Source organism: Lagopus leucura, unplaced genomic scaffold (genome assembly GCF_019238085.1).
Source record: "Lagopus leucura isolate 7727_CA_CO unplaced genomic scaffold, USGS_WTPT01 Super-Scaffold_73, whole genome shotgun sequence".
NCBI lineage: Eukaryota > Metazoa > Chordata > Aves > Galliformes > Phasianidae > Lagopus > Lagopus leucura.
In genome coordinates, this window is record NW_024962252.1 from 49,561,462 (window position 1) to 49,581,418 (window position 19,957).

At 39.8% G+C, this 19,957-nt stretch overlaps 1 protein-coding gene across 1 annotated transcript in view; it reads left to right on the top strand.

Moving 5' to 3' along the window:
* ARFGEF3 (ARFGEF family member 3) overlaps positions 1–18,658 on the top strand; it is an 86,374-nt gene extending 67,716 nt beyond the window's left edge. The window contains exons 26-34 of the mRNA XM_042884831.1: positions 12–156; positions 3,029–3,157; positions 3,708–3,884; positions 4,432–4,546; positions 5,369–5,471; positions 6,093–6,224; positions 7,601–7,731; positions 10,690–11,917; positions 12,647–18,658. Coding sequence (XP_042740765.1) covers positions 12–156; positions 3,029–3,157; positions 3,708–3,884; positions 4,432–4,546; positions 5,369–5,471; positions 6,093–6,224; positions 7,601–7,731; positions 10,690–11,917; positions 12,647–12,838 — 2,352 coding nt within the window. The 3' untranslated portion in view covers positions 12,839–18,658. The remainder of the gene's footprint in view (positions 1–11; positions 157–3,028; positions 3,158–3,707; positions 3,885–4,431; positions 4,547–5,368; positions 5,472–6,092; positions 6,225–7,600; positions 7,732–10,689; positions 11,918–12,646) is intronic.
* The last annotated feature ends 1,299 nt before the right edge of the window (positions 18,659–19,957 follow it).

The window sequence follows — 19,957 nt, forward strand, 5'->3', positions numbered from 1 at the left end:
TTTTTTTTTAGTTGTTAGCCAAAATCTACAAAATGCCCTTGAAACCTATTTTCCTCAGTGGCCGGCTGGTTAATATGCCCCGAAGAGTGCAGGAGCAGTCAGCCAGCAGTGAGGATGGCATTGAGTGCATCCTTTCTGACTTTGATGATGACACTGGTAAGTGCATTGAAAGCAGGAAATGTAGGATTAATCAATTGTTTCTTTTACATGTCACTGTAAATTTTGCCAACTGCTGAAAGCAAAAAGGAGGGGAAAAACTTCACAGAGTTTATTGTGTCTGTTGTCTGTATGCACATACAACTTAGAGTTCAGATCCTGTCAATTTCTGTATGTTAAAAGCTACAACTCATGTATGAGAAAAATGCAACCAGTGTCATGGGAGAAGGCAATAATATTGTAATAAAATGAATAAATATCAGGGTACTTAACATGTTATAATACAGAGAATACAGACATATGTCTGAGAGCAAACACAAAAGTACTTTCTGGAACCACAGCTACTGTTAAGGAATGAAAACCTTTTGAGGTTGATGCTGACAGCCCTTCCTTTCACAGAAAAACTGTCAGTGTTGAGTCAAGTTTACAAAGATAAAGAATACTTACTTAAATACGTTTCCAAACTTAAGTGCCATGGTCTGTTGAACCAAATGAACTAAAATCAGTAGGAAGTGCTGTGACCTCCAGAAAAATGACGAACATTATTCTCCTAGTTATCCGTGTTGCTTTTGTGGGTTGTGGATTAACCAGGTGTTTGAAGAACATCGGAACTAGATGTGCATGGAGCCAAGCAATAGAGAAATGCAGACATAGTTCTTCTGAATCCATGCTGGCCTTCTGAAGCAGAAGCTGGTAATGTATTAGAACAATGCTAAGTAAACCGAGTTTACAAAAACAGAAGGCAGTGCCTCACTGGGCACTGGGGTCCTTGAGAAAAGGGCTGTTGACATCATCTACCTAGACTTCAGAAAAGCCTTTGACACTGTGTCCCACAGTATTCTAGATAAGCTGGCAGCCTATGGCTTGGACACTCTTTGCTGGGTGAAGAACTGGCTGGAGGGTAAGGCCTAGAAAGCGGTGGTGATTAGAGTTAAATCCAGCTCGCGACCCATCATGAGTGATGTTCCCCAAGGATTGGTATTGGGGCTTGTCCTGTTTCATATCTTTATTGGTGACCTGGACAAGGGGATTGAGTGCACCCTGAGTAAGCTGGCACACAACAGCAAGCTGGGAGAAAGTGGTGATCTGCCAGGGAGTAGGAGGGCTCCTCTGAGGGATCTGGACAGGCTGGATAGCTGGGCTAAAAATAATGTGATTAAGTTTAACAAGACAAAGTGATGAGTCCTGCACTTTGACCACAACAACTCCAGTCAACACTACAGACTTGGGTCAGAATGGATGGCTAGAAGACTATGTGGAAGAAGTATGGACCTGGGGGGTGTTGGTTGATGCTCAGCTAAACATGAGCCAGCAGTGTGCCCAGGTAGCCAAAGAAGGCCAGTGGCATCCTGGCTTGTATCAGAAGTGCTGCCAGTAGGAGCGAGTGATCATCCCTCTGTACTCAGCACTAGTGAGGCCACACCTTGAGTAGTTTGTTCAGTTTTGGGCCTTTCTCTTCAAGAAAGATGTCCATCAAGGCCCTGGAAAGTGTCCAGAGAATGGCAGCAAAGCTGGTGAAGGGTCTGGAGCACAAGCCCTATGAGGAGCACCTGGGGAGACTATAATCATTTAGTCTGGAAAAGAGAAGGCTCAGGGGAGACTTTACAGCTCTCTGCAAGTCCTTGAAAGGATTATTTTATATAACTAATGATAGGACTGAAGAGAATGGCTTCAAGTTGCAACAAGGGGATTCAGGTTGGTTGTTAGGAAAAATTTCTTCTCCAAAAGAGTGGTCAGGTACTGGAAGAGGCTGACAACAGAGGTGGTTCAGCCACCATCCCTGGAGCTGTTTAAGAAATATGTAGATGCTGTACTAAAGAATGTGGTTTAGTGGGGAAGTATTGGTGGCAGGTGGATGGTTGGTTTGGATGGTCTTGGAGGTGTTCTCCAACCTTGGTGATTCTGTGATTCTATGAAAAGTCAGTTCCAAGATCTTGCAGAATGTTTTAGCCTACTTTGCCTTAGGGTAGTGCAATGTATTTTCATAGTGTCTTTTATTCCATGCCAAATTATTCAATAAGTTGCTAACAGAGAATGTTTTTAGCTCTTCCAGATTTGAAGATAGCCAGACTTAGTGCTGAGTGAGTTGTGCTATTTCCTCACTTAGAAAGATAATTAAATAATTCTGTACAAAACAGGTACAAACCGTTCTGGGCAGATTTGCGGTACTAGTGAGATCCCTTAGTGTTATGTATCTCACATACAACTCTACTGCTTGCAGGATTTCCTGTGCATTCTTATGGTTTTAATTTTTCCAGTTGAAATTTCAAAGTGCAAATAAAACACATCTAGTCTAGTTGAATCTTTTTGTAGGGGCAATTCAAAGCATTAGAAGGGCTGAGCATTTTCTTTGGACATGTACCATATCTTTTGTACCTTTATCTTTTGTAAAACACGTTAGAGGACATTCATTTCATTACTGGACTTTTTTTATTATTATTATTATTTTTATTTTATTATTATTTATTATTATTTTTTATTTTTTATTTTATTATTATTATTTTTTATGCTTTTTAAGAAAGAACTAGAAGATTCAATTTTCATTGGCTAACTTGTCACTCAAGACTTGAAAATAACTTTTAAAAAAATAAAACAGGAATTGGACTAGTGGGAATGGCAAACTTAGACCAGAAAAAGGTATGTAGAGGAGGAAGTGTGGGACAAAACATGAAACTAAATTAAAGGGAAAGAAAAGGAGACAATCTTTTCAAAAACTGATATTGCCCTCTGCAATTATACCACAGCAGTGAAATGAGAAAGTACTTACAATCTTTTAAGTTATTTAATTGCTTAGTTTCCATCACTCTCTGAGTTCCACCTGTGGTCAGTACAGTGTCACACTGCTTTTTAAAGTTTGTTTTCTTACTTGTAGGCCTTATCAATGTCTGGATTATTCTGCTGGAAGAATTAACAACTGCCATATCCAACTGTCCCCGCCAGCACCAACCTCCAACTCTGGATCTGCTCTTCGAATTGCTGCGGGATGTTGCCAAGACACCTGGTAATTAAAGGATAAACTCTGAGCTACTGGAGCCCTGGCCTGTCCCTTGTAGAATACTAACCCACCTCTATAAACTGCGATATTCTTCGTGCTAGAACTGCACAGACATGCTCAAATACAATGGAATTTTCTCAGAATGGGATTTGTGGTTCCAGTTAGTTAACCTATTGTTCTGTGGTGACAGAAGGCATGTTGTAGGAGTACGCTTAAGTCCTGCATACACAAATTAAGAGGTGCAGTATTCTGTCAGTGTCCTGGCTACAGAAAACATTTGCAAGTGCAGGAAATTCATAAAATTATACAGTCCTGTAGGCCTCCTGAGCAGCACAGGAGATTCACAGTTGAGTAAACATTCATGTACTCAGAACTAAAACTAATCTCATAATGAAATCTACAACTGCACCCTTCTTTTAACCCATAAAAAAAGAGTTTCAGAAACTGCCTTCTCTAGAATCACCCCTGGCTTCAAGCTTGGAATGAATTAAGAAACGTATCTTGAATGTAGGCTGTGTAAGCAAAAATATACAACCATCATTGTGTTTATTTTAAGGCCCAGGATTTGGCATTTTTGCGGTTGTACATCTTCTTCTTCCTACGATGTCCCTTTGGCTCCATCGCAGCCATGGTGACCATTCTTACTGGGATGTGGCATCTGCTAATTTCAAGCATGCCATTGGCCTTTCCTGTGAACTCGTAGTGGAGCACATTCAAAACTTCATACACTCAGGTATGTCCTAACACTATCAAATCTCCTGATAGTTGTTTAATGGCACGTTACTGAATAGCTACCTGGGGAGGTGATTTCTTTGCTTTTTTGGTTGCTCAAGTGTAAAACAAGAGGAGGAGGGTTAAGAATTTGTTTTCTTTTTTATTAACAAATAGAAAAAATAAAACTTGAAAAGGGACTTGTGGAGGTTATTTAGTCCATGCTGTTGCTCAGACAAGGGCTAACTTCAAAATTAAATAATCACAGTGTTCATTTCCAAAAGAAGACAATGAGACTTCAATCTTAAGGAACATTCAGAAACAGAAGCTAACAGAATTTCTCTAGTATAACTGAAGTCTACACATTTTAAATCATTAACCTCAAAAGGACAGTTCTCATTTCAATAGGATGTGATGCATGTTTCAAAACATGAACTCTAATGATATCTACATAAAAAGAATTGGTTTTGCAAAGTTTCTGATTTGCAGTAAGCATGTCAAGACTGTCTTTAATTGCAATGCAAAGGCAATGATGCTAAATAAAACCAGTTTGTATCTTTTCCTTACAGATATTGGTTATGAAAATATGATCAATACTATGCTAAAAGATCTTTTCAAGTTGCTGGTCGCCTGTGTAGCAGAACCAACAGAAATTATTTCCAGAGTTGGCTGCTCTTGTATCAGGTAACAATCTGTTAGCATATTTAAAAAAAAAAAAAAAAAAAAGTACTTGTGGACAGACTAAGTTGGCTAGCATCTCAGAAGTCTGCAATATATCTCTATTTTAGACTTATCAGCCTTTTTTTTTTTTTTTTTTTAACTGTTTTCTGTCTGTTTTAGAACCTGTAGTTTTGCATATTGCTATGTCTGTCATTCCTGTAAAAATATTTGCACGATACATATGTACAGTTAGTTGATAATTAATCCTTAGGAAAAATAATTAAGGGGCTTTCTGTGGGAATTCACAGGTCTTTGAGCATAGTGGATATCTTTACAGTCTTCAGTTTATTGCAATCACAGTCAAAATAAACACTCCATTATATACTTACAGAACATAGTTCTTCTTCAGGAGAGATGATTGTTCTTTCTTTACAAGGAGAGTGGTTAGGCCCTGGAACGGGCTGCCCAGGGAGGTTGTGGATGCCCCATCCTTGGACGTGTTCAAGGCCAGGTTGGACGGGGTCCTGGGCAACCTGATCTAAATGTGTATGGTTGGTGGCCCTGCTAGGCAGGGGGGTTGGATCTACATGATCCTTGAGGTCCCTTCCAACCCGGGTGATTCTGTGATTCTGTTTAAGGAAGAAAATTGAAGGAAAAGCAGTCAGAAATTCAGCGTTATATCAAAAAAAAATGGGTCAGGCTAACAACTATTAATTCTTAGGAGACTGAATGTTATTAGCTAGCTACTAAAAGGGCCTTTTCTTTAGTTTTCCACCTTCTCCCATTTCAGCTGAGAACTGTTCAGTTATTTCTTATGGTAATGTTTTCCTGTGTGCCTACTTTTAGGTATGTATTAGTGACAGCAGGTCCTGTTTTTACTGAAGAGATGTGGAGGCTTGCATGTTGTGCCTTGCAGGATGCATTCTCTGCCACTCTGGAGCCAGTAAAGGTAAACTGCCTTTTTGCTGACAGTCAAAACTATCTATACTTTAACTTTTGACAAGTTGTCTCACACATGCACACGCACACACACATACATAAGGTTTTGGATACAGAGGCTGGAAAATAAGATTATGTTTTAGTTTTCATTGTTTATTTATTTAATCACAGTGAAAGGCATTGGATGAACAATGGAGACAGATTTTTTTTTTGAAGCACGTTACAGACAACAGTGATCAATAACTTTAAATTGCCCCACCAGCAAGATAGCAGAAGATACTTACCTTTTGTTCCAGTTCTTCTGAATTGGTTAAAAGTAGACAGGATAAAAATGTTGCTTACTTGTTCCAGTTGCTGCATGCTCCATATAGATTATTTTTCAAATCACCACGTGACAAAAAAAATTCCCTTTAGTTCACTACTATATAAGTTTGCATTTGCATCACATACACTGAATACTGAATAGCAGGTGGTCCATTGGTAGTAACCGGAGCAGGTGGTCCATTGGTAGTAACCGGGAGAGATCCCTCCCACTCTGAATTTTGTATTAAAGATGAACAAGTTCAACAGTTCTACAATCACTGATTTAATTTAACGCACAGTGAAAGTCTGATGTTGTGTTTCTCTATAGAACCTATTGGGCTATTTCCACAGTGGTTCTGAAAGCTTTAGTGGAGACGCCTGTGAAGTGAAGGTGGCAGCTCCCTCCCTCTCGCCGAGTGCTGAGGCTGAATATTGGAGAATCAGAGCCATGGCACAACAGGTAGAGACTGATATTTCAGTGAAAGTTGGAGAAGCCTTTCAACTTGGGGCTTTTCTTTGAGTACATTTTTAGCACAGCTGTCCTCAAACCCTATAAGCAAATCAAATGAGACTTCTTCATCACTAGGCTATCATGTATCTAACAGTAGTAGTGAGAAAAAGTAATGAAAACTAGAAACAAAAACGTTGAAACTTACCCTCTAAGTGGCTTGGCTGGGGGTAGATGCATAGGCATTTGATCAGGATTACAAGCCTGTTATGTAGTATAGCTTTAAAAAAGGCAATACTAACATAAATCAGTGGAAACCTTTCTGACAGAAAAAGGGAAATGGCATCACAATGAATACTCATCTAGAACATCGTATGCATTTCTGACTATTTTGTTAAATAGTGATTAATTCAAAAAGCAAGAAAAATAAATTAGAACAGACACTGTGATATTACACTAGAAAAACTAGGTTTGTTCAACTCCTCAAATCAAAGTTTGAAGAGCAGTATACATTTTTTTGTGTGAAGATTTTTTTGGAGAGAAGAAAGTTATTGAGAATTAGAAGGTAACGATGACATTGAACTAATGATTTAAAAATCATCACTAACTGCTAATCAACTAAGTAGTCTGGGAGAAAACCTTCTCAGGGTTCTTTTGTCTACAGTGAATGTTGTTCATTTTGAGAAGGTGTTTGTATGAAACAAGTTCCTTAAAATACAGCAAACTGGACTTAATGACCTGAGTCATTATATGGCAGTTTCTGCATGGGTAAGCAGCTGGATTAAAAGAGCCAACAGATGTTTGGTGTCAGTTTCTGACTTAATCATATCCTTAATCATATCCTGATGCTGTTTGAAAATCTGAGATGTCTCAGATGTTCGGGATTTGTGATCACAAAAACATGGCAGTGGCAGATATTGTTTGAACAGAAAAAGTGTTTTAAAACTAAATTTCTACAGAGGCAAAGCTCATAAAGTAAGAAATGAAGCAGTTAGGCTTCTCTAAGAGACATCCCTCAGAGGCATTGCCTGAGTTCTTCTCAGCGAGGATTTGACACATCAACTAAGCTACGAAACAAAGCTACAGCAGTGAGAGTTGTTTTGTTTTCCTACTTCCCTTCCAAGTAACTACAAATTAGGTGTCCATTGTCTCCTTGTGGCTGAAAACCATCCTTCCAATAACAAACCTTTTGAGGAGGAATGGGCTAACTGTGTAAGCAGGTCTTTGCTATACATGATACTTACAGGTTGTAGCTTCCTTTCATCACTGTAAAAAAAAAAAAAAGTTGTCATAGATCTTTCACAATTAATGAAATTCTGCTGTCAGGCCTTCATGGGCCCATTAGACATGCTAAACCTAATTGTTTTATGTAATTTGTCATTTTCTAGGTCTTCATGCTGGAGACTCAGTGCTCCCCAAAGACCCCTAGCAACAAGGAGGGGTTCGAACATGCCCAGTCATGTGTGCTCGTCATTGACCTGCCACCAGATAAGAAACCAAATGGGCATACCCAGAGAAGGTAAAATATCTTCTCAGGAGTTGTTAAAAACAAGGTAAAATTATTGTCAGGTTGGCAGAGATGGGAACAGAGGCTGTGCCTTTCTACAGGTCTCTTAAAAAAAAAAAAAAAAGCTTCTAATAGATAGTAAGAGTTGGTAGGTTGCAAGTACCTGAAGAAGGTGACACAAAGCTTTAAAGTAAAGTAGATGAAACTAGGAAAATAATTGTCATGGGAAATATTAGGAAAACTTTCTCACACTGAGATGTTTTTTCTTAGAGGTGTAAAAATACCAGTTTGAAGAAAGCTTTCAAAGTGCTGTTACACTTTCTGCTACACTTACTGGTCTTTTAAATTCAGTATTATTGGATTAAGAAGGTTGAAACAGGTTAATGGGTAATTGGAGCAGTATAAAGAGGCTACGTGAAAATCTGTAAAGCTGTCAACATGCTAATCTAGGGAACTTTTGTTTTTGCTTGGCACTTTTTATTTTTAAAGAAAACCTTTTATATTTTACCACCTCAGAAAACCACGTGTCTGCATGACTCTTAGTCTTATCCTGCCAAAGAAAATTTCTCTTCGCTTGCACTTGGTTGTTTGAATAACCATTATAGTATCACAGGGCCAAGAATTAGTGCTACACTCAGGGTTTGTGTTTATATTGCAAGGTATTTAATATATTATGTAAAACAGTCTTATACCAGCTACCAAACCTGCTTCTGGACCACTTCAGGCATTCTCATTCAAAACTGAATAGTTCAGTTTTGTAACCAGGAGTCAGAATGCGATGGCCCTTCTGTAGTTGGTCAGGAGGAAGGACCATGCAAGCAAGAAGTTAGTCTTTAAATAAATACAGCTTGCAATTAATACAAACTCTGAATGATCTCATACTGCTCTTTGTCTAACTGCAAATGCATATTCCCTTATGGGGAAATATTACCCAGCAATACTCATTTTTTGCCAAAACAGGGCTGAAAAGTTGACTGTGTCACCGCTTTTCATATTACTTGCTAGCAGCACAGTAATATGCCAGTCTTGCACGCTAGTTAACTGTGGCCTTTGAAGTTTTACTTTAACCTTAGTGGAGTTTTCTCTTTTCCCTTTTGCTTTTGTTTCCCTGATGCTGCATCGTTTCACAGGAAGCTGGGGTAAGGGAGCTCTTCCTCCTAAAAAGTAGTCAGAATAAGAAAATAGCGTCCTTAACCAGCTTTGACATCATGTTTTCACCTATAGTTCTGTTCTAGTTTTTTGGTTTCTGTCATTGTTGTTTTGTTGTTCATTTTAAAATTGAGTAGTACTTTAAATTGTCCTTGTAAGTTGCCTTAATGGCTGTTATAAAAAAGCAGTCTCCTTCATACTGCTCCTGCTTTTGGAATGGAGTTAGTCTCTTGAAATAAGTACACGTTTAATTCTATATGCACTCTTAACAGCTTTTCTGAGTCAGAGCCTTTAATGATTTTTTTACAGCAGAAAACTACTTCCCCACAAGGAGCTCCAGTGTATGTGTTAATCATCAAGATTGTACTGCTGTCAGATAATAAGACTTAATTTTAACCACCATATCAGCCCTGGCAGCTACAGCTATAGTAAGTGAGCAAGCTGACATAGATAAGCTAACCCTAGAAGCACTGTTCTTTCTGACCTATGGCTTCTATATATGTCAGGCCCTCAAAAGTCTCAGGACTGTCTTTTAGTTTTGTTTTTTTTTTCTTTTTTTAAAATCAGGACCATGTGTTTGACTTTACCAATCAATTAACATAAGGAAAAAGATTTTTAGAGGTCTCAAATTGAGCATCTTATGTTACCTGAAAGTTTACTTTAACTTAGACTTAAAACTTCAGTATTGCAAGCAGAGTGAAAAGTCTTTTCCTCACCTGGCAATAATGCTACTTAAACTGTGATCCCTCACAGTTTCCAGTTCCCTAAATCTAAACAAGTGCATACAACGCATCTACTCTATTTGAAATATCACAGCTTTCATCTGATGCAGACTTGTTTATAATTACTAACTTAAGATGGGCTTCACAGTTTATAATTTTTAATTTGTGAGCTGCCAATGTTTTGCTTTAACTATAATCCAACCCACTTCTTAACCTCCCCTGCCTGTAAGCCTGCCGATGTTATTTGTTAGTGAATTACCTGAAAACTTCATCTGGGAGAGATTGTCATTCATATGTTCCCTGTGCAAATAAAATCAGTGAGATCTAGAACTGCTCACAACATCCAGCAGGAGGGAATCACCCAGTATTGCATGTAAGAAACAGGGCTAAGACCTCAGTAGTCAAGTTGAAATCGTAAGCGCAAACACTCACCAGGACTTAAGCTTCTTTGCATGTTCCATTGCACTGCTGATGATTTTGAAGGTTTTTTTTTTTTATTGGTTGGTTCTATGCATTTTATTTTTGAGATATACCACTGATGTTATTGGAAATGGAAAGCAAATGGCAAACCAGCTTAAGCCTCAATTTGTCATGGCAAAGTTAAGGTTTGCTGAAATGCCAGTGGAGAAGTTTTAAGAACAATTCTTAGCTTTGAGTTCAGTAACAGCAAAAATAGAAAATGTACTTAGGATCCAAGGGCAAAAGTGCTGAATAATTTGTGTTTAAAAAATTCCTTAGTTATAGCAGTATGAAAATACTAAGGGTACCTGTAGCTATAGTATGATGTATATATTTTATATATCTATAAAATACACAATAGAGCTTTCTTTAATACTGCCTCTGCAAAGTTCCATTAATGCTTTTGCTATGGTCAGTTATTTTATTTAACGCATGGAAGCATCATCCCTTCCAGGAAGGCTGAAAGACCATTCTAGATAACTTCACCTTCGTTCAATTCTTTGTAACAAGGCTCTAAAATTTTGGCCTTTAACACATATCCTTCATGTTAGATTCTAAAACATGAAATACTGGCATACTTGTAGTAAAAATGTAACATACAATTATATTTCTTTTTCCTTCCTATACTTGGTTTACCAAGTATTCCTTTTAGGACGATAGTGGTGAGCTTGCTGTCACACCAAGTACTGCTCCAGAATTTATATGACATCCTACTGGAAGAATTTGTTAAAGGCCCTTCTAACCTAGAGGAGAAAATGACAATACAAGTACCAGAAAACAAGTTGGCTGGTTTTCTCAGGTACATCTCCATGCAAAACTTGGCTGTCATCTTTGACTTACTGCTGGACTCCTATAGAACAGCCAGAGAGTTTGACACCAGGCCCGGGTTGAAGTGCTTGCTAAAAAAAGTGTCTGGCATTAGTGGAGCTGCCAACCTGTATCGCCAGTCAGCAATGAGCTTCAATATTTACTTCCATGCTTTGATTTGTGCTATCCTGACAAACCAGGAGAACATCACTGCAGAGCAAGTGAAGAAGATCCTCTTCGAGGACGATGAGAGAAGCACTGACTCATCACAACAGTGCTCTTCAGAAGATGAAGATATTTTTGAAGAAACTGCCCAGGTCAGTCCTCCTCGGGGAAAAGAGAAGAGACAGTGGAGGGCTCGAATACCATCTCTGAGTGTACAGCCTGTCAGCAATGCAGACTGGGGATGGCTGATCAAGCGGCTTCATAAGCTCTGCATGGAACTGTGCAACAACTATATCCAGATGCACCTAGACCTGGAGAATAACACAGAGGAGCCTCCAGTGTTCAAAGGCGACCCGTTCTTCATTTTACCATCCTTTCATTCAGAAACCTCCACCCCATCAACTGGAGGGCAGTCTGGGAAGGACACTCCATCAGAAGATGACCGGAGTCAAATAAGGGACCAACTGGGAGACAGCCTAACACCACGAAGTGGAGAAATGCTGCTACTACCCCCACTCTCAAGTCCTAAACCAGAGAAAAAAGAACAAAACAGGAAAAAAGAATGGTGGGAGAGTGCTGGCAACAAGATCTACACCATAGCCACTGACAAAACCATTTCTAAGTTCATGACAGAGTACAAAAAAAGAAAGCAGCAGCAGCAGGCCATGACATCCTTCACCAAAGAGGTCAAAGTGGAAAAGAAAGGGGAGCTCCTGGGCTCCAGAGGGCAGGACTCACCCATACTCCAGAGGCCACAACATCTTATAGACCAAGGTCAAATGAGGCATTCATTCAGTGCTGGCCCAGAGATTCTAAGACAAGAGAAGAGACCACGCTCAGGATCCACAGTCAGCTCCCTGAATATATCTGTCAGGGATGCAGAGGCCCAGATACAGGTAGGACACTTAAAGAATGCTAATAATGGCAATAATTTAAAATATATCTGAAGTATTTTTCTGTTGCTTTTATCACAATAATAACAGTCTCTTCATAAGATGTCTACCTTACCTAAATAAATCATCATGATGAGGACTGAATATTTCAGCAGCTGGCACTGGTAAAACCTTGTTCTGTTCCATCAAAAGAAAATCAATCTTATGGGAAGATGTTATCAGGTGTATACCAGTACAGCTTCCAAGAGTTTTTCTGTGATTGAGGCCAAAACTGCACTTTCCTAAAAACAACCAACAATGAACTCTGCTTACTGCTATGGGCTCCAGCCTACTGAGGGCTTTTGAAAATGTGAGGGTACTTGGTGTAATGCTTTTTTATTTAATAAGCTTTTTGTTAATTCCAAAGCAGAAATAGTGGGCTCTGTTACTAAATAGGAACTTATTTGTATGTCTGAGTAATCAAATCAGCAAAAGCATTAAATCTTTGTTCGGTGTGGGATGAAATAGTAGGTGATGAACAGTGATCTTGATACATGAAATACAAAGTCAAACAGCAACATACAGTACTGAATTGTGCAGTCAACAATAAATTAATATGCTGGTATTGCTGAGCCTTCTTCATGAAGCTGCAGTGATAAGATGCCTTTTCTGTCTAATCTGATAGACTTCTCTATATAGAAAGGTATTCTGAAGAGTTTTTTTGTTTTTTTTTTTTTTTATCCAATTTTATAGGCATGGACGAACATGGTGCTGACAGTTCTCAACCAGATTCAGGCTCTACCAGACCAAACTTTCACAGCACTCCAGCCAGCAGTGTTCCCATGTATCAGCCAGCTGACCTGCCATGTGACTGATATCCGTGTTCGTCAGGCAGTACGGGAATGGCTGGGAAGAGTGGGCCGTGTGTACGATATCATCATTTAAACTAGCTGTGCTCTGTTGCAAAGGGGAGAAGACAGCCAGGATATACAGCAAAGGGGTATTTGGGGTTCATTAACTGCCTATTTGTTGGTGATAAATTAAGAAACAACGAGCTTGTTGATATATTTCCCCTATCCACTTGAGACTGTGTGTTCCTCACACATACTCGCAGAGCAGGTGAAGCATGAATGTGTCTGGGGGTATGGAATGACCCCAGAATCTGCCAGTAAATCAGACTGGTATCTAAAGTCAAAATACATTTCAGTAACCTTCATTTAGATTCAAATTTACAGCAGCAGGAGTCACATCAAACTCTAGGTAAACATCCACACTTGTAATTAGCTATGAATGGAACCATCAAACCAGGCAAGCAAGACCTATATAACAAAACATAAATAAAAAGGTGGCACTTGTTCAGAGTAACTTTTTCCATTCAGAAATTGGCATGAGAGGAAAGCCAAATAAAGATTATTACAGTACTATATGCCTTGCTAACTGAAGAAAGTTGAAATTTATTTTGCTCTGAGAAGAGCCTTTGAAATCTGGTGATATTCAAAGTAGCAAGTGAGTGATTGTTAAAGTATCCCAGGTCTTAAACTGGTGAACCAAGCACAGGCTATTTGTCCTTTCATTACCCTTTGAAGTAATGCTTGGGGAAAAAAGGCACTGTCAACCTGCCTTCTCTACAGCATCACTCTGGCTACTTCAGCTATGACCACAGGTGGTCATTTTTCCACATATATAATTTCTCCAAAAGGCTACAGGAAGTTTGTTTTGCTGATTTCTCTGAAGCTAGAGGGGAAAACACACCACAGAGCAAAGCTACAGCCAGTCTACATGCCAGTATCCAGCACTTACAACGCAGTGAAGTGTTCCTCCAGTTCAAGCAACACTGCAGCTAAGCTGACTTTAGCATCTATTCTAACTACTGCAGTCAGGACCCTTACACTAAATTTAGCCTATCACTCTATGTTGAAGTTCATCAAGATGGAAAAGAGCCTAAAAAGAATATAACTAACCTTTCTGCTTCTCTCCCCTTTCTCATCTGCTGTAGTAAACAGGGAACAGAGTCTTATGTAGGTACATACTCCCTCTGTGCAGTGCTTCTATAAGGACTACTACAATCTGCCAATATTATTAGCGGGGGAGAGGTGGAAGGATTGACTACTGTACTGTCAAATATTCACACTGGACACAGTGAAGGGTTATTTTTGCTTCACAAATTATGTGACAGGGACTTGTACTCCTATACTACATCATTTGTTGATTAGATGTTTAAATAATTCATCAGAACTAATTTAATCTTGGGTGATCCCTTAATGATGTTCTTCCAAGACTTTTTAAATGTTCATACCAACTAAATATACATCTTCGGTCCCTGCATCCTCAAAAAACATCATCTTTTTACATCAGTCCTGGACTTTGCTCAACTGTTTTTAGCATCTTGAACCTGAAAAAATAGAGGGTCAGTAAAAAAAAAAAAAAAAAAAAAGTGCTGAATAGCCTTCACCCCAGCTGATGCATTTACTAAGAGTCTGTCACTGCCATCCTGCCTTTGCCCTCCATCACCCACTCCCCATTTGCCAACTGCTAGATTTTTGTGTGGGGCATACTTTGTCCTATACCATTCTGCAGTGTCTGTCATACTGTTTCTCTTACTATCAGAACTCTACTTGTAGAATTATTCCAGGAACACCAAAAATTCCATTAAAGCAACTCCTTCTTACCATACACACTGACTTGATACATAAGTAATTTAATAATAGTATCAAATGTCAGTTTTCCCAACAGTTGGAATACTTCCTTGGGGACAGGTGAGATTATATTCTAAGCCCTTAGCATATATTGTTAGACTTCTGTTGCCATGTTTTTCTTACACATCTTTAGGTTGAGTAAAAAAGGTGGCTATATATTTTTTTTATCTTTTTATTTGGTATCTATACAGAACTGCTTTTAAGGCAGGATGTTAATTAGGCAACAGCCAGAATGAGAATAAACACCTGCATGCAAGGACACTCAAATGTGCTATTTTTCATTATACATCCATTTCAGGGATTGAGATTTTCACTGTGCTTACCCAAAACTAAAGCAAATCCTTAATTTATGTTGGAGAAGTAAAACAGATAGCAGTACCAAGGGAGTCACTCAGGATTCCAGAATGGGGCCAGTTGTTTAGGAAACACCATGGTTCCGTACTGTCTGTAAATCAGAAAGAGAAGCTCTAGGAATGAACATGACTGCCCCCAGCCAAGCACCTGAACACAGCCCAGCCCAGCGTTACCTGCTTAGCAAGCTGCTCAACCAAAGCACTGCTGTACTGCAATGCATTTTAAACTTCTCCTTCCAAATTATACACTAAGTGCCCATTGTCACCCTTAGTGCCTCTCTTTGCCCATACCCCTCCCTTAGGAAACCATATGAGGACATAAGTAACTGCATCATTCCAGAAATATCATGTAAAAGGATGGGAAGAGCACAAAGGAATCTTTGTGGCAGCGGGCTTTAGGTGAGCAATCTTTAGCAGGTGTTGCTCTTCCTTTTCCTTCTGTGCAAAATGGTAAGCAGGTGAGGACAGCTTACCACCACTTCAGGAGCTATTAGTCTGAGAGCAACATGTGGAGTTGATTCATCAGGCTTTTTTTTTTTTTTGCTAGTTTAGCCATAGACATTAGCAAGCCCCAAAGTAGCAAAATGCTGAGTGTGAAGTCACCATTTTGTAGGCCTGTGTGCTTTGCTCCATTCATTCTTCGGACCACTTGGCCTAAAGCTGCCAGCTCAGTGCTTGCAGGCCTCACAATGCAAGCTTCATGCCCAGAGAAGGAACTTGCACAGAATGGTCCCAGGGAAGAGTATTGGCACTAGTCCCTAGCTCTGACCACTCCAACACATCCAGCAGTGCAAAGCACCCCTCCATGCATCTCCCTCACATAACATATTCCAATTCTTATAGCCTTGTAGCCCACTGTGCAAGGTAACAGCAGCATAGAACCAACTACTGTTGAATCAGAACATTTATCTCCTGGTTAACATGCTTTCATCAGGATGTTAGGATTTAATTCTCTCCTAGAATAGACATTTATCATAGTTGATTTCATTCAGCATCCAGACAAAATTATTAGGGAAAGGGTTACATAGACCTGGGCAGAACTTTTTCTTGTAAAATGCCAAACACAGCTTTTGTCTCATCACAAATAAAACAATACACTACATCTGGAATATAGCTGGCTTCTGTGGAGGACAAGCAGAGTTTTCACCCATGGTTTGACCCAGCAAGGTACTTTGCCTTGAATTTGAGCTTCAAGTTCTCTTTAACTTTACTGTAAAATTCACCAATGAGTTCTCATTTGCCCAAGAGGTAATTCCCCCCTCTGAATACCCCATGTTACCTTATGTAATCTCCATTTGCTCTGAATATAGTGGTATCTCAGTGCTGGTATCTCCACTTCAGAACTCAGCGCAGGACCAGTATGAAACTTGAGCGTCAAACAGGCTAACAAGTAGAGAGGTCCAGCTGTGTGTGCTGCCTGCATTTGCCATCTCCTGCTACAGCTTAGGCCCACTCTCAGACTGCCCAAGCCATTGTTATTAGTGGGAATATTTATACTCTGGACTCAGTCCTTGAATCCTTCAATTCTTGCATACAAGTCAATAAGTTCTCAGGAAGGGGAAAGTCCTGTATAGTTCTTGCTATCTGTTGTGGCCCTTTATACACCTCATTCCTGGAATTCCACAAAAAAATAGCACGCATTCCTGTGCATCAAAGTGCTCCCAGACTAAAACTAGAACCTTCACTCTTGCACAGATCCAGTTTTAATGTGCAAGAAGCCAACCATAGCAAGCCTTCATTTCTAACCAGCTCTTGTATGCAAGCTTAGTTGGAAACTGAGCGTACAGAATTTAGCCATTTTCACTTCTAGCAATTAGAAATGCTATTTGTCAGTGATAAATTGTTTTTAATTCAACCAATTCTTCCCTTCCTGTATCTTATTTCTGTGAGGGTATGATAAGATTATGCTTAAGCAAGCAATTTAATCAATATTCTGATTATAATCACTTCTGGGAAGATCTGTTTATAGTGGTAAGCATGGCATATGAAATTAGACAAAGAGATCTCTTTTTCCTCAATGTCTGATAACTCCACAATTCTTTAAAGAAATGATGCAATACCATCAATTTAAAAAATATATATACCTTCTCCTTCAGTATAAAAGGACCAACTTACCACAGCACAGAAGCACAAATGTTGGATTTTATGCAATGTAGATAACATCTGGCAGCTATTGACCCCTCTTCTCTGAGTCTCCCCATTTTGAGCAGAGCTTCTGTAGGGATACAACATAAAGGTCTATCAGCAGCACTCACCAGCAACATGCCTGGCTCTCCAGGAAGTTGTACAGTTGCATGGAAGAAATCTCACCTCCTCTTTGTTTTATCTCCACTACTGCCCCTTTATATGTGATGCTAACTACAGTTTCATTTCATACTAAACAGCTTTGGACAAACATGACAGGCTGTCTATTTAAAAAGAAAATAACAAAGCATCTAGCATAAGTATGCACTGTTCTTTTCACTTAATGCTGAGAGGTCCAAGACAAGAACCAGAAGCAGAGAGCAGGGGAAATGCCCTAATTCTGACTATGGATATCAGTGGAGCTACGCTGCATGATCCTGGATTAATGCAATAATGAGCTTGCCTGTGGGACCAGATCCCTCAAATCCTCTTTATTTTTGGCAAATTCACAAGCAAAGGTTTGCTTACTCACCCCTGCCACAGCATTTCAGGGAACTGGGGTTATGGAAGGCATTCTTTGTTAACAAAAAGTGGCAGGAGGATCTATTTCAATTCTTGCAACTCAACATCCCACTTATCAAAAAGTAGTTACGTACTTCCACCTATGGAGCATTAAGGACTTATTCCTTATTTTCTTTCCACACCTTCGCTTAGCGTAGTCTGTGGTGAAATACCATGCTTCCCCAGGAAGCAAAGGGAAGCAGGAGAGCTGCAGGGACAAATACCACCTCCCCAGTCAGGCCATGGCTGCTGAGCCCCCAGATCTGTGGAAGAAAGCACGATTTGATACCAAAGTGAGAGCAGCCAGGAAGGGCCAAGCCAGGTGGTAGCAGAGCCCTGCGCTGCACATCATTTCAAGGAGCAGATGGGAGCAAGAGGTGTCAAAGTATGAAGTGACAGCAGGGAGCAACTTCATTTAGTTCCCCTCACCTTCCCCTTCCCCACCTCCATTTTTGTCATTATTTATGATACCGCGAATTTACTCCATGGGCCCTCTGACCAGAGCTGAAAACTGATAGAAAGCCAAAGGGAGTAGACACTCCATTTTGCCAAAGATCTGATTATTCCTATTCCAAAATAAAAAGCAAATTCTATTTCCATGATGATGGCTGCCATAGAAAGCATTTTATTACAAGGCATTATTCCCAGGATTTCATCTCTATAACTGTATATTCAGGAGGAGCCACTAATGTTTTTAAAGAGAGACTATAAGTGTCTAGAGTTCTTACACTGGATTTACCTTCTACGGAGTTCATACCAAGCTGCAGTTCCCCAGTTTGATTCATGTTTCCTCCCTCTACCTTTCTCCTATTCTTTAGAATAACACCTTCCTGTATCTGCTGCGTTCTGTTGTACTGCTTTGTTTGGTTCTTCAGTGTCCATTGGTCAGGAAGTCACTGTAAGCTGGCTTGCAAATTGTATTTTGTGTATATTTTGTTCAGACTGAATTCTGAAATGGAAATATTTTAAAACAAAAAAATTAAAAACTATTTATGTTGCTTGTGTTGTAGAATAAAGAAGCAAATGCAAAATAATCTGGTGTTTGTTTTGTCTAAAGGTAGTTATTTTGCAGTTTGTAGTCAAGCAAAACGTTGCAGCACTGAGGACTGAAATGCTGCAGGACTGCAGCTTTCACAGGTGCCCTGGGGAGCTCAGTGGCTTGGAACTGATCTTGGGTTTTATTTTTCAAGGAGAGCTGAGATCTACACAGTGTAACAAATGACCCTACGCCACTCCACACCAGAGTTTGGGCTGGGAAAGAGCAGGGGGTGAGGAAAAAGAAGGATTAAGACCGAGATATCTAAAAAGTTCAAGTAGAATGTGTGAAATTTCACAAAACAAGTGATTTCACCCCTCATTAATTAATAACTAGCAAAAATACTTCTGGCTGCGATTCCATTGGAGATGGTATTTTTGGAGAAAAAGGAAACAAAGCAAAACACTATAGCAGAAAGGACATTACTTTCCTTCATAGTTGTAACCTTTGGGGCTGAACTCTTAACGTCCCACTTACACACAGACATACACCACTTTACTACCACTGAAGTCCAGACAGTGCTTCTCCCCTGTTCCATGCTCCCAGTGTCAGAGCTGCTGTAGATACACCAGGGACAAGCAGAGATCCACAGAGCATCACTTCTCAGACAAATGGTGTTGGGCTTGCAAGCCAGATACTCCCCAGCCATATTTCCCTCTAACGCAGAGTATAGCTGGCACTCAAAGTGTTCCCATGCTAGAAGTGCAGCCCAACAGCAAGAACTATGCAATGCTTCCCTCCTTGTCACAGCTATGCTAGGCCACCCTCTGGCACCCAAATCTCTCATTCTGACCCAAGTTGGATCAGTAGTTTCTCCTGTTTAGTTTGAAGGAATCATTACGTGAAAGCATGTCCTGCCCAATCACCATGCAGACTTTCAAATGCAAACAAAATGCAGTTACAGAGAAAGCAATTGTCAACCAGGACTCTAAAAGAGAAGGGTTATGGTCCTTCAGTGACAAGACAACAGTCCATGTAACATTTATGATACACCTGGGGCTTTCCATAGGGTCTCAAGAGTGAAAATTCAGCTGCCAGCTGTCCCACTAAGTCTTACTGCCATCTCCAGGCAAAGCCTTGTGGAATCAGAGCTTGAACCTCCATGGCCAGATTCCTGTTGTTACTCCAACCTGCTAACTACATTAAAAAGCCAGTAAGGGGCATCCGCTCATGCAAACATCTCACCTCTGTCCCCCTAAACAGATATTTCCTTTGACTATCCCCATCATAATATTACTCTCAGCAGTAACTTAAGCACTGAAGCAACACAAGCTTTGGCCTTCAATGTTTGTTA